The sequence below is a fragment of the Salmo salar genome, chromosome 27, assembly GCF_965601325.2.
Source record: "Salmo salar chromosome 27, fSalSal1, whole genome shotgun sequence".
NCBI classification, from domain to species: domain Eukaryota; kingdom Metazoa; phylum Chordata; class Actinopteri; order Salmoniformes; family Salmonidae; genus Salmo; species Salmo salar.
Window position 1 is genome coordinate 2,569,991 of NC_138317.1, and position 14,955 is coordinate 2,584,945.

At 41.9% G+C, this 14,955-nt stretch overlaps 1 protein-coding gene across 2 annotated transcripts in view; it reads left to right on the top strand.

Moving 5' to 3' along the window:
- Nucleotides 1-11,780, top strand: part of LOC106588177 (sorting nexin-27) — a 60,500-nt gene extending 48,720 nt beyond the window's left edge. The window contains exons 8-13 of one of the 2 annotated variants that reach the window (XM_014176902.3): nt 923-1,012; nt 1,292-1,441; nt 1,590-1,718; nt 1,967-2,026; nt 7,265-7,313; nt 7,916-11,780. In XM_014176902.3, the coding sequence (XP_014032377.1) occupies nt 923-1,012; nt 1,292-1,441; nt 1,590-1,718; nt 1,967-2,026; nt 7,265-7,313; nt 7,916-7,935 (498 nt within the window). In that variant the 3' untranslated portion in view covers nt 7,936-11,780. The remainder of the gene's footprint in view (nt 1-922; nt 1,013-1,291; nt 1,442-1,589; nt 1,719-1,966; nt 2,027-7,264; nt 7,314-7,915) is intronic. The other variant, XM_014176901.3, reaches the window with a different exon arrangement.
- Nucleotides 11,781-14,955: the final 3,175 nt, after the last annotated feature.

Here is a 14,955-nt window from a genome sequence, read left to right on the forward strand (position 1 = left end):
AACGCAGTTGACAGTGAGAGGACATATCTTTTTTTGCTGAGTTTATATGTATTAGTTACAGTTCTATTTCTTGTGTTTTTGTTCTACTTGACATTTGTATGCATTTTTTTATAGTACTACTTATATTCATTACTGCATTGTTGGGATAGGGCAAGCAAAGGCATTTCACTGTAGGTTACTTGTGCACATGACAATAAAACATTTGATACATAGGCCTAATTCAATGTAAAAGCTCAGCTGTTAAATTCGAATTTATACCGGTATTATAAACCACTCTGTCTATGATATTGCAAAACTAAAATATATATATTTACTATGTCCAATTAAATGAGATGTGCATGGTCATTTTTTTCGAAAGTCTCATGTAATGTAGGCCTACATTGAACACCACACATTTGGTGCTACTGTAGGCAGAATGATAGAACAGCTATTTCCATGTTATAATGTTATGGGATGCATTTTTCTCCATTGTTTTTGATGGTAGGCCACTGGTAGATCTACATTGATTAAATAGCCACAGTAGCCAACTTAACTGTAACTTAAAGCGGGTACATCCTCTGTGTTCACAGTGAACGCGTGCCAGAAGTTGCACAGAATTTTCACGTAGTTCAGGTTTGCACTCAGCAGACCTGAAATTTGCTCAGGGCCCCAAAAAATGGAGGTAACATTGTTCCAGACCTACTCTGTCATATAGCTAGCTATACGTTTTATTTTGTTTGTTTTGCTTTTCAAGAGCTTTGAGATTCTGTCTGTAGCGGAAACATTTCTGGGTGACTCTTACTGGTCCTGAGTCAGTGGTAGCCTACTGTGTCAATACTGATCCGTGGTCAGTTTGAATGAGATTACACCTGCGTGCCACTGCTCTTTGCTAGTTTAGATGAAATGTGGTCTCTAACAAAAGCCCCTTTCTCTGTCTGCTAAGGCATTGGATGACGTGAAAAAGGGATTCATCAAAACAGAAGACAAGTCTTACCAGCTGACAAAACTGGCAGAACAGCGCAAGATGGCCATGGTTAGTCCCTTTTTCTAGTCTCTTGTTTCTATTCTCTTCCCATTGCAAGTGGTCCTCTGTAGCTTAGTTGGTAGAGCATGGCGCTTGTATGCACGGATGACTAAGTCACTTTCGATAAAAGCATCTCATAACGTACAGTGTGAGTGTGTACAGTGTCGCTGTTATCTGTCCATTGCTGACATAATGTTTAGATGTATTAATGTGTATATTGTATGTGTACGTTCCTGTTTGGTGTCTACCTGTGTGGTTGATGGAGGTCTGTTGTCTTGTGTCTGTCAGTATCTGAGTCTGCTGCGCTCCTGTGAGGGATACAATGAGGTCATGTTCCCCCACTGCTCCTGTGACTCCCGGAGGAAGGGCCACGTCATCACGGCCATCAGCATGCACCACTTCAAGCTGCACGCCTGCACAGAGGACGGCACGCTTGAGGTGAGTGAGATTGGAGTACGAGTACACTGACTTTATGGTGTGTGTGCGGCGCTTCTATCACACACACAACAAAAGGAAAAACATTTGAGTGTGTACACACTGGCTCATACTGTGTGGGTACTTACCATTCTCTCTTCTGCTTCATCAGAACCAGGTGATATCGTTTGAGTGGGCGGAGATGCAGCGCTGGGACACTGACGAGGAGGGCATGGCGTTCTGCTTTGAGTACGCCAGGGGGGAGAAGAAACCTCGCTGGGTCAAGATCTTCACACCATACGTGAGTCTACAATACACAACAGACAAAACACACTTGGACAGCCCACATAAAACGCTGGGTTAAGATAGCCAGCCATTAATGGAATACAACAGGATATAGAAATTGAGAGTGGAGTCTGTCCCAAATGGCATACTACTTTTGACAAGGGCTCTGGGAATAGGGTGCAATTTTTGGGACATAGACATTGTTGATGAAAAAATAGATTTGGAGCAGTTTCTTCTAACAAAGTGAGTGTCGTCTCTCCCCAGTTCAACTATATGCACGAGTGCTTCGAGAGGGTCTTCTGTGAGCTCAAGTGGAGGAAACAGGTAAGAGTCACACCCTTCCTTCTCCAATACACAACTAATTGTATGTATCCCAAATGGCACCCTATTCTCTTTATAGTGCACTACAGTTGACAAGGGCCCGTAGGGCTATAGGGCCTCATAACTGTTGCGTGAATTTCACAATTTACATTTAAATTGCATGGTTCCCGTTCTAAATCAGCATTGTCGTAAAACTGTGAACGAGCAATAAAACTCCGCCTGGAAAACGCCTACATTCACATTTTATGGTGACAATAACGCCCTTTATTTGCTGTATGCAACAACAAAAAACGAATTGTGGTTCAATATTTAGTTTATCAATAGATTATTATCGGGTTGATATGTCCTGCCTTGGTCTAGGCTCTGAGATTAATTGGGCAATGATGTTGCGCTCCTATCGAACAGCAATACTGCCTACCAGTACTGTCAAATATTTTATATAAGATACTGGTCTATTGACTGTGTTGGCAGAAAGTTCTAATCTTTAGCAGTAATTTATGCTCTATCTGGAACAATGAAAAACTTGATACATAGGCCTACTTCAATGTGAAAGATCAGCTGTTCAATTCGAATGTATACTGGTATTATAAACCACGCAAAACATGAAATATATATATATATATATTAGCCTATCTATTTACAATTAAATGAGATGTGCATGGTAATTTGTTGTAGGGCTCCTTCGGGAATATGAACCCGTTATGGCCAGAAAAGATTCCAGTCAAAGGTTTGAACACACCTACTCATTCCAGGGTCTTCATTTATACTGTTTTCTGCATTGTAGAATAGTGAAGAAATAACAGATATGGAATCACGTCTTAAACAAATCAAAATATATTGAGATCTTCTGTAGATTCTCAATATAAAACACAGATTTTTGCTCTTCTCACAAATGGCAAATGGTTGCATTCTTGTTAATATTTTAGTTTTTTTATGGATAACCTTTTCATCATATCCTCCATTTGCACAAAATACTTACTTGCCAGCTTGCAATACAATATTTCAACCACTAGTAGATGTGCGTACACATGGTCTAAAGTTTGCAGGGAGGTGAGCACATACGTAAAGTTAAAATTCCAACTTTTGTGTGAACTGGCTCATGCACATTTTGGGGTATATTTTGTATGTATGCACGGTTTATAAGTGAGGCCCCTGGTCAAAAGTAGTGCACTAATATAGGGAATAACAGGTTTTTGTACGGAATCAAAAAGGGGTTTAGGCAGGGGGTGTGGCAATGAGCACAGTTGGAAAATTCTATGCATGCATACAAGGAATGGCCATTTTTCATTACGAACTTAATGGAAACATGCAACAATAGCAAGTCTTACAGTCAAAAGGCTATAGCCTATTATTGAACATAAATGTTAACTCAGACAGGAAATTTCACAGCCGCTGAGCGAAAACTTGAACGGTGTGAAAATTCTGTGCCACTTCCGGCTTGCGTTTATTGTTTAAGTTAGTTTTAACAGTGGCCAACTATGCTAATGTGGCTATTTGATCATGATGTCGGCCTACCAGAGTGGCGTACCATAAAAAACAATGGAGAAAATGCATCCCATTACATTTTAACATGGAAATGGCTGCTACTGTAGGCTGAATGAAAGAACAGCTAATATGTGGTGTTCAGTGCCTACATTCCATGGGACTTTTGGAGAAAAACACCATGCATTGTTTATCCACTTGTCCTTCAGACAAGGTGACTGAAAATGTTCTTTGATGCAAGAAACCAATCTACAAAATACAATTTATTATTATTCCCATACCATTATTACAGAAAATCAAATTATGCTACCCTCTGCCTGTTGGCTGCTTAGCTTATTCAAGACCGTCTGAAATACAACACTTCCCTTTTAAGACGTAAAAAAGGTCTTTACTTGACTTGCCTTTCTAAGATGGCTAGAAATGCACACATTTTGTGTTCTTGTTGGAAGCAACTACTTCACCATTGTTGACTAGAAATGAACTATAACTGAGCTAATAACTCACTAACTAGCAAAGAATATGAACAAATGTGCAGACGTGGCTACATGCAGCTTTCACTTTGATCTCGAAACAAGGCATCTACTCGCGATCACTCATACTCTGTAGCCTAAACACAGTCCAGTTCAATGTGAATGGCACAGATCCATATATGGCAATGGCTATTTGCATATAGAGGCCTACTGCAGCTCTGATTGGTTATGGCGCACCGGTCTGTGTAGAGTATGGGCCCTGAGTCGTGCCTGTCAATGCAATAGAATCCTATTCCAATGTGCTCTGCCTACTAGAAAATCTCTTGCAGTTAGTTTTGCATACTAAATCTTGCGTAGTTTGTTTTGTTTCAGTATGTTACATTGAAACTGGCTAAAATTGCGTTGATTCGATCACAATTGCCACAGAAGAGCGAAACGTTGTGTGTTAACTAAAGGGGAAAATTGTAGAAAGTTGAGTGAAGTTCAATCTCGTGCTTCTCTGCGCTGGCTCATATTTCTTCTGCGTGGCAGTCCAAGGTGGAACCGCACGCAGCTTAGAGGGAACATTGTTGAACATGCAACTCCTGTAATGAAGCAGCTAATGAAACGTCATTTGCCAAAATGCGATTTGTGGGACAGCTCAGTTTTAATCAGCGCACCAAATGCGAGCGGTTCCATATGTGTAAATAAGGTTAAATTCAATTTAAAAAATGTGACAGATGAAAATCTGTTAAACTCAGAAAAAGGGGGAATCTAAATATGCAACAACTAGGATTGGTTGCTAATATGACTAGGATTGTGCCTTTGGTGCCAGGACAACGAGAGAAAGTTGATATGAAAACCAATAGAACAGTAGAGAAATTATGGTTATTGGCATTAGGAAGTCTTTATAAATAATTGCCTCCACGTTTTTGCTAGGCTACTTTGAAGCAAGGTAAGACATACAGTGGGGGGAAAAAGTATTTGATCCCCTGCTGATTTTGTACGTTTGCCCACTTACAAAGAAATGATCAGTCTATCATTTTAATGGTAGGTTTATTTGAACAGTGAGAGACAGAATAACAACTAAAAAATCCAGAAAAACGCATGTCAAAAATGTTATAAAATGATATGCATTTTAATGAGGGAAATAAGTATTTGACCCCTCTGCAAAACATGACTTAGTACTTGGTGGCAAAACCCTTGTTTGCAATCACAGAGGTCAGACGTTTCTTGTAGTTGGCCACCAGGTTTGCACACATCTCAGGAGGGATTTTGTCCCACTCCTCTTTGCAGATCTTCTCCAAGTCATTAAGGTTTCGAGGCTGACGTTTGGCAACTCGAACCTTCAGCTCCATCCACAGATTTTCTATGGGATTAATTAAGGTCTGGAGACTGGCTAGGCCACTCCAGGACCTTAATGTGCTTCTTCTTGAGCCACTCCTTTGTTGCCTTGGCCGTGTGTTTTGTGTCATTTTCATGCTGGAATACCCATCCACGACCCATTTTCAATGCCCTGGCTGAGGGAAGGAGGTTCTCACCCAAGATTTGACGGTACATGGCCCCGTCCATCATCCCTTTGATGCGGTGAAGTTGTCATGTCCCCTTAGCAGAAAAACACCCCCAAAGCATAATGTTTCCACCTCCATGTTTGACGGTGGAGATGGTGTTCTTGGGGTCATAGGCAGCATTCCTCCTCCTCCAAACACGGCGAGTTGAGTTGATGTCAAAGAGCTCCATTTTGGTCTCATCTGACCACAACACTTTCACCAGTTGTCCTCTGAGTCATTCAGATGTTCATTGGCAAACTTCAGATGGGCATGTATATGTATCTTGAGCAGGGGGACCTTGCGGGCGCTGCAGGATTTCAGTCCTTCACGGCGTAGTGTGTTACCAATTGTTTTCTTGGTGACTATGGTCCCAGCTGCCTTGAGATCATTGACAAGATCCTCCCGTGTAGTTCTGGGCTGATTCCTCACCGTTCTCATGATTATTGCAACTCCACAAGGAGAGATCTTGCATGGAGCCCCAGGCCGAGGGATATTGACAGTTCTTTTGTGTTTCTTCCATTTGCGAATAATTGCACCAACTGTTGTCACCTTTTCACCAAGCTGCTTGGCGATGGTCTTGTAGGCCATTCCAGCCTTGTGTAGGTCTACAATCTTGTCCCTGACATCCTTGGAGAGCTCTTTGGTCTTGGCGGAGAGTTTGGAATCTGATTGATTGATTGCTTCTGTGGACAGGTGTCTTTTTTACAGGTAACAAGCTGTGGTTAGGAGCACTCCCTTTAAGACTGTGCTCCTAATCTCAGCTTGTTACCTGTATAAAAGACACCTGGGAGCCAGAAATCTTTCTGATTGAGAGGGGGTGAAATACTTATTTCCCTCATTAAAATGCAAATCAATTTATAACATTTCTGACATGCGTTTTTCTGCATATTTTTGTTGGTATTCTGTCTCTCACTGTTCAAATAAACCTACCATTAAAATTATAGACTGATCCTTTCTTTGTCAGTGGGCAAACGTACAAAATCAGCAGGGGATCAAATATTTTTTTCCCCCACTGTACCTCATTAAGAAAGTAAAACGTTCAGGGTTTAAATTATTATACTGCCTCAAGCTCACATTTCAAAGTGGTGCCTATCGTTGACTATAGCCTATGCACTCAAATGGCGAATGGAAGGAGCACTCGAATTATGAGTTGAAATTTAGAAATAAAAATGGTAGTCCTTTTTAATCGTGGCCATCAAAGTTTTTAACACGCGATTGCATTTAGAATTGTTGGGCTTATAAAAGCACGTTTCACTCCAGTACTGTCTTTTTTTAGGCGCTCTCACGTTGTCTGACAGGTGATAGGCTATTTCCCGCTTCTCAAATTAGGCTCTGTATGCTGTGCGTGTGATAAATACGATACATAACAACTAACGGATACCCATGGACCAATTAAACCCACTAAATTATGCAAAATCCCTGAACAGGAAGCCATTTGGGACACAGCCATTGTCTTACAATGTTATATAAAAATACATGTTTTATTGTCACATACACTGGATAGGTGCAGTGAAATGTGTTACAGGGTCAGCCATAGTAGTACGGCACCCCTGGAGAAAATTGGGGTTAAGTGCTTAAGGGCACAGACAGATTTTTCACCTTGTTGGTTCAGGTATTCAAACCAGCGACCTTTCAGTTACTGGCCCAAGAGTTTTAGACAATGGATTTTACAACATTAGGCAGTCTAAATGTCAATTTTCACCTCTCTCTGCCGATGGTTCTTGTCTCACACTTTTCTCCTTTCCCTATCCACATTTTAGGTTGAAAAAGAGGCCTCTGACAAAGACAACCAGAACTGCAGTAACAATGGTAAGTGTGGTCTGGGAAGATCCTGTCAGCCTTGTCCAACATAAACCACATGAACCCTTCACAATGCTACTGTTTCCAGTAAGTACATGGTGGATGTGTGAGAGAGAAAGATTTTACGAGTTTTAACAGTCCACTATACTCAGTGTCATAAAAGCTTAAAGCACCCAAGTCCAACACTCCCAATAGGTAAGAATGAGTGAGAACAGAACAAAGTTAATTATCTTCTGAGGTGAGGTGTACAGGAGCACAAATACAGGTGTATGCTTATGGGCATAAAAGAACAGCAGCCATGTGATCCACATCAAGGTCACTTCACAAAGATGAATAGACACAGACTGATAGGTATTTACCCTGTGGGAGAGTCTGATACAGCAAAGGCAAATTAACAGCAAAGGAATATTAAAGCCAGATGCAAAGTGACCAGTAAAGGCAAATTAACAGGGGAGAAAAGTGAACAGCAAAGTAATATTAATGGCAAAGGAAAGTGGACAGCAAATGAACAGGAAAGGTGAAGCACATCAAAGGCAAATGAACAGCAAAGGCAGAAGTGTAGAGTGAACATTGGACACTGTCTGCTCTGATTGTTACATTTCTATCTGCAGCTTTACTGGTCAGGAAGTGAGCGGTTGAGTTTGGTTTCTTGAACCTTCTCTCTATTCTAGAATATCTCCCTGCTCTGGAGACACAGAAGGGATGGCGCCATCTAGGGGGCGAGATCGCCACATCCTAAATACTCCACCAGAATCGGTCCACTCACGCCATCACAACCGAGAATGCCATCTGCAAAAGAAACAAAAAAAGAGAACTGAGGCGATTCACTCCAGAAACCGGAAACCAATTTATTTATTTTTTGTTTTTTAATGTATCACACAAACCCAGGAATTCGCAGATAGACGACAAGCAATGAAGGAAAAAAAAAACATGTCATTACTAGATGTTCATAGAACAGCATATATTTTTTCCTCCATGCATCACCGCTGACATGGGGCGGGACACTAGCTGAGTTCTTCCACCCCACTGGTTGAGGAAACCGAACAGTACTGTGCGATTGGTCAATGTTCACAGCAGCCTGCTACACCATTGGACGAAGGGAACATCTTGACGCGATCAACAGATGACACGCCAGCGAGGAAGCCAGCCGGCATCTGCAAAGTGATTGTGAAGGCCAGTTCTGCAACACGTTTGGTCCGGGCCAATGCTTTCAATGTGCCTCTGGTCTGCTGAACTACAAGATGATATGCTGGGAAACATGATCGAGGGTGGGCGGGACACCATTGTCACTGGCAATGCTAAACGGGATATAGCATTGTTTTCACTGTTGCAGGACATAATCAGATTATGTTTTTTGGACAAGGGTGGTAAGAAACAAAAGGTTATCTGTCAAAAGCCTAAGAGGCTATAGGCTACAAAAATAGTCACACAATCTGTATATAAGCTCCCAGTAATTAATTGGGTGGTTTACCCAATCAATTACTGAGAGTGTGTGTGTGCAACTCTATTTTTATAGTCTACAGTTTACTCGGCATTAGTCAGCACCTCTAACTTTTTTGGGTGTGCGCCAGCTCATGCTTTTCAAAAGAATAGGAGACAAAAGTAACATGCAAGGGGTTATGGTCATAAAAACTGTACACTTATGTTTTAGGAAAACCTGCTTTAGTGATTGATTAATATAAGAGCTCAAGAAATTACTTTCTTATTCTAACCGTGTAGAAAGTTGACAATGGAGCTTCCTCCTTGGCTTCTCATCCTTGCTCTATTTTTCACATTTTCTAACCTATCTAATACACTCTTGTTTAGAATGTCTGTTGGCAGCTCACCACCACTGAAAGTGTGAACATTTATCCCCTTAAAATTGTTCTGGTAATTCATTAGAATCTCCAAGTTCAGAGATAAAATTAGGTTTTTCATCAGTGGTGTTTGCATCTACTCAATGAAGTCAAGGCTTAACCTTGAACTAAACGTTCAGAGAAACTAGAAACGAAGTGAATATTTCCCCCACTCTGAGTATTGATCGACATATACAGACTGGGAGAAAGGGAATGGAAGTTGTGTGTGTGTGTGGTGTGTGTGTATTCGGGTGCAGTGCTTAGCGCAACCAGCAGAGGGCAGTAGAGTACTACTAAAGTACCACTCGGTACTACTGAGTCAGTGTTGAGCGGACCAAGCGAGGGAAAGGTCTTTCAGGACCTTCCGTAGACATTGCTTCCCTGGGCTCTGTAACTCACCACTGAGTACTGCTCTGCAGTTTAACTGTGTCAGGAGGACAAATGGTGTGTGTGTGTGACCTGCGTAGAAGTGTGTGGGACCTGCATTAACAAGTGGGACCGTGGCCACAGCAGACCGAGCAGGTCCAGTTATGATGCAGGTTGTCTCTCTGTTGCCCCTCATTGCACCTTGCCTAACCAAATGGTTATAGTATTAGGCTGGTGTGAGCATGCGTCTCCAGTCTTTCCTCAGTATTGTTAAGGCGGTAGGCCTGATTGGGGCGTGGCCATGGGGGTTTAGGTTTTGAGGCAGCAGATAAAGACTCAAGGCAGCATCCCAAATGGCACCCAATTCCCGAGGTACTTCTCTTGACCGGGGCCCATAGGGCTACATAGGTAATAGGGTGCCATTTGGGATGCAACCCAGAGAGGGTTTTGCTGGGTGACAGCTGTGCAGATAGAGATGGATGGGTGGTATTTCCCCTCCCCTAGCGAGCTATGCCTTGCAGCCTTTTCAGGCTGTATAAGGTTAGCCCACATCCCTTCCATGCCTCAACTATGTTGAAATGAAGGCTATTACTGAAGTTTGACAGGTGTAACATTGTACCATTCTTAATTGCATGGTTCTGCACTCTTGCCTCCCGAAAGGAGAATTGGCAATGACAAAACGATACACTAGCATGTCCGTTATAAATGCCACTGCTGCATTCTGAAAGAAGTGCTGAAGATGTGCAATTGAGGTGCTGCCTATTTGTTTTGACAGCCAGAGTAATAGCCAATTTAGAGATGGATGACATAAAGATAGCAGATGCTCTACCAGAACGTGTGTGTGGTTTTGAGAGAGGGGACAGCGACAACTAGCGTGTGTGCATGAGCGCGCCTCCTTTCAGGGTGCCAGTGTTCCGTTCCTCCACTCCAGGTTGGTCTGCCATCAGACTAGATGTGGTTGCCTTGGCAGCACTACGCTGTCTGAGCATGCCTAGTCTAACATCGCCCCAGACCACGTAACTGACTCACACGTATAACATATTCATGTTAATGTCATAATGGTATGTGTCCTTGAGATAAAGCATTTGACAAGACTTCGGTGTACATCCCTAGGCTGTAGCAGGTGCTCTCTTAGCTTTTATACCCTGGGAATACAGAGGCGCATACGAATACACAGGTGCACACTTGTATGTATGTATAGTGGGGTGTCCTTGTCATCAGTGGTCCATCGTCATGGTAACAGGGAGCAGGAGCCGGCAAGATGCCAGTGATACTAAGAAGAAGTCTTTGGCTAATTTGCTCCGAGCGACAATAGCGCAAGTCACCTGCGCATACTTTGCTTTATCTCTATAATGTCCGTTTTAAGAGAAGTATCATGTCTCCCCTATCGAATGGATTTCAAAGGTCAGTCACCCCTGTACCTTTTTTGTTGTGGTATTATTAAAAGGTCAGTGTCCTCCTCTGATAGCAGCTTGACACTGTTGTAGTCCAGTTACACCACCCTTCTGAACGGAACAACGCCACTCCAGGGCTGCTTTCAGTAGCCAAACATTGTCGACCTTTGCAGATAGAAATGTCATGAATTGAGCTGGTATGACTCCTTATTCTGCATGTCAGAGAGGGGTGTTTATTCTACATGCTGTATTTCTATCTGAACGTTCAAAAATGTTCTGCCCTGCTGAACGCACCCCAGCGATGAAGGACATCACACACTTCTTTCCATATGAGCTAGACGTTCTAAAATAATAACATGGTAGGCCTTTGTGTAGTTAAAACATTTTATTTCTGTACCTTACGCTTCAGGTGAGCAGAGCTTTTGTTCGATGGCAAGTATAGGCACATTAAAACCTAGACTTGTTTCTTCTTCAGCATAACTTGTAAATTATTGCAAAATTGTCATTTGGATAAAAATGCACTTTCTCTCGATTGAAAACATATAATTTATTTCAGCAAATTATTAAAGTTGTGGGAAATCATAGTGTTGTGTGCTAGCACCACTGTTGGGTCAGTTATTTTGTGTAGGGTATTTGGCGAAGCAAGCGCTAACTTAAATATACATTAAGTCAAGTTCTGGAAGTAAAGCAGTGTTGCATTTACTCAAACTAAAGACATGAATTAATAACTGATACTGAAACTCAAATGGGAAGTTTTTTTATATCTTACAATATATGAAGGTTTACTAACCAATGTAAAAAGGAAAAACTGGTTTGAAAATGTAATGTAGAGTAATAAATTGTAACGTTATTTTAAATAAAATGATATATTGAAGAAAAAAGTGTTCCAAATGTTTTGTTTACTATACTTTTATTCCTGTTCATCCCTAGGGCAAAGACTAATTGATTGTGGTCACACACACACTGTCTTGTTTTACTAACCTTGTGGGAACATACAATTGATTCACATTCAAAATCCTATTTTTCCTAAACTTAACCAAAATTCTAACCCTAAACCCCCTAGAAATAGCCTTTTTCCTTGGGGACCGACAACATTTTCCGTTGGTGTAATTTTTGTTAGTTTACTATTCTTGTGGGTACTTGTGGTCCCCACAAGTATGGTTAAACACTGAATGTTAAAGGAAAAATCCACCCAAAATAACCAATTCCTATAACTTTATGTGAGAACAATATTTGTGAACAAATGTTTAAATTTGTTGTTTATAAGGTTGGTAGCAATGTGAAAATCGTTGCGGAAATCGGTTGCAGCTCAAGTCCACTACAAAACCCACAATGCAATGCTCTCTTTATGGGCTAGCTAGATACCTAGCAAATGTAGCTACACACAATAATACCAAAGTCAATATCACCATGTGAAGGAACTAGTTAACTGTAATATCACCTAAAACTGAATTATCAATTTAGGAGTCTACAATCTCACCATGTTCAACCTGCAGATCGATGTGCCTCAGAGTGGAGCCTGACATTCGCAACGGCACCATGCAATGCACCCTGGACTGAAGAAGCAAAAAGACTTGTAGTTAAAGAGCACTGACAAATAATAAAGGTCCAATGGGCACTCCATGCAAAGGTCTTTATTGCGCTGTCAGTCGGTCTGTGATGGCACTGACTTAAGGCAGCTTGCTAGCACAAGTAAAGGTGAAATGGACTCTTACCTGAGCAAAATAAAAGGTTACATAAATGATCTGGAATTTATCCTTGATCGCTCCCCTTTAGCCTTAACAAATGGCTTATTTGAATTTCTCATTATGGTAGAGGAATTTGGTTTGTTCGGGTAGATTTATTTAGGGCTCGGGACATTATTTAGGAGATTACAACAGTCATCAGTGTGGCTCTAATCGAGAGGCTGCAGCTGTATGTCAAACCTGGCACCCCGGTGGTAATGTGCACAAATGGCACTCTATTCACTACAAAAACTGCATTCTCACAGGCAGGCCAATTCTGGTCTTTTGCCAATAATTGGGCAAAATATCAGAATTGTGCTGCCTGTCTAAACGCAACCATTTTGCACAAATTTTTAGGCCAATGGGCCCTGGTCAAAAGTAGTACACTATATAGGGAATTATGTTTTTACTTGACAGTACATTTTAGGTTATCGGTGATAAAGCAGGTACTTTTGTCTTCAGTTGGAGTTCAACATTAATTAGTTCATGAACAATTTTCATTGATTCTCTTGATCTGTTTTATTTATTTCCCATTGATCATGGAAGTCTGAGCTGCAATTAAATTCAACCCACGTACACTTTGAACCCTGACCAACCTAGCTGTTCCAGGTGAGATTCTCTCCATCTGCAAGTCCATTTCTACCTAAAGAATAATGTTCCGGACTTAAATCAACAAAGACACACAGTATAAAAATCAACTGACCCATGTTTCAGTCCACCTCGGAAACTGCCCAATTTTGACTTACGGCCAGACTACAGTCTCTTCGTTGGCTCACTAATCGCCCGCGACCAGCTGGCCACTTAACCTTGTGACCGCAGAGGTCTGGGACAGCTGAATGACAGTCAGCTCAGTGAGTGAATGTGGCTTGGCAGGCTTAGGTTGTATTCCAAATGACACCCTTTTCCTTATATGGGTCACCTCTTTTGACCAGAGCCATATGGGCCCAAAGACGGTGTAGGCTGAAAATTGGGACGCATATTTAATCAAGGCTAACGATGCATCCCCAGGTGGGACTGGGCTGGTACAAGCATTAATCACGGTCCTGAGCAGGTCTGCCGCTCTCTACCTCATGTCAGCGATTCCGTCCGGCCGGTAATGAAAAGGCATTGATCAGCCGCACAACATTGGGAATATGGTCGTATTATACAGAACTGTCTTAGGGAAACTGAGCAAACGGTGGGGGGTGCTGAGAGGGTGCAATTTATAAGGTTGTTGACCTACAAGCCGTGTGTGTGTGTGTGTGTGTGTGTGTGTGTGTGTGTGTGTGTGTGTGTGTGTGTGTGTGTGTGTGTGTGTGTGTGTGTGTGTGTGTGTGTGTGTGTGTGTGTGTGTGTGTGTGTGTGTGTGTGTGTGTGTGTGTAATGGATGTGTTTGTGTGCTATGTAAATGGTGTGTTTTGTAGTGTGTGCAGTATTAACAGTTGTGTGTGACTGGTGTTTATCTAAGTGTGCCTGCCACAGGCATGTGTTTTAGGTCTCTATTCAAGCTGTAGGTTTTCATTCCGCCCGTGCACTGCAGTAATTGTGCCTTTTTAATGTGAAATTGCAGCGCCCATTCACACATACTCAAAACAATCTTTCCAGGCGTGTACACTTCTATTGGCCGTCTTGAGAAAAATCTCTGGCTCCAACTGCTCATTAACTGAGACAGAAAAAACAACTGATTCGAAGCTTACACATGCAAGCACACATTCCTCTACACACAAACAGCACGGACACACATACACACACATTCTCCCCTCATCTACTCTCTTCTTTTTCCATCTGAGTGAACCCAGTAAATCTGAGCGCTCAGAGTGCCAACGCTGCACATTTGCCGACCCCAGTGCCTCGGAAAGAGGATAGAAAGAGAGAATTACCCAGTCAGACAACCTGCAGTAGGAGAACAGCCTCTATAAATATAGCCTCTCCATCCGTCTGACACTGAGTAACATGCTAAAACTCAAATACTGACTACACACACAGAGGGAGAGATAAAGAAAGAAAAATAGAGATGTATGGGAGGGGGAAAGAGATGAAGAGAGCGAGTGAAAGAGAACAAGATGTTGATTATACTGACAGAAAAAACAGATACTGTATGGACTGGAGAGAGAACCACATATGCCTGAAACTTACACAATGTCAGAGACACATAATGAGCATCCCAGTCAATAGATGCTAACCCATTTGACATTGAAAATGTGCATTTACCAAAATGTACTACTTATATACTACATATTTTGCATTATTGTGTGACTGAGTTATGCTTTGTCGAGCGGCTATTTCCCTGGTCCTCTATTATAAATCCATTGAATTACCGAGCATGGCTTGTCTACCCCCTCCTCTCTTCCTC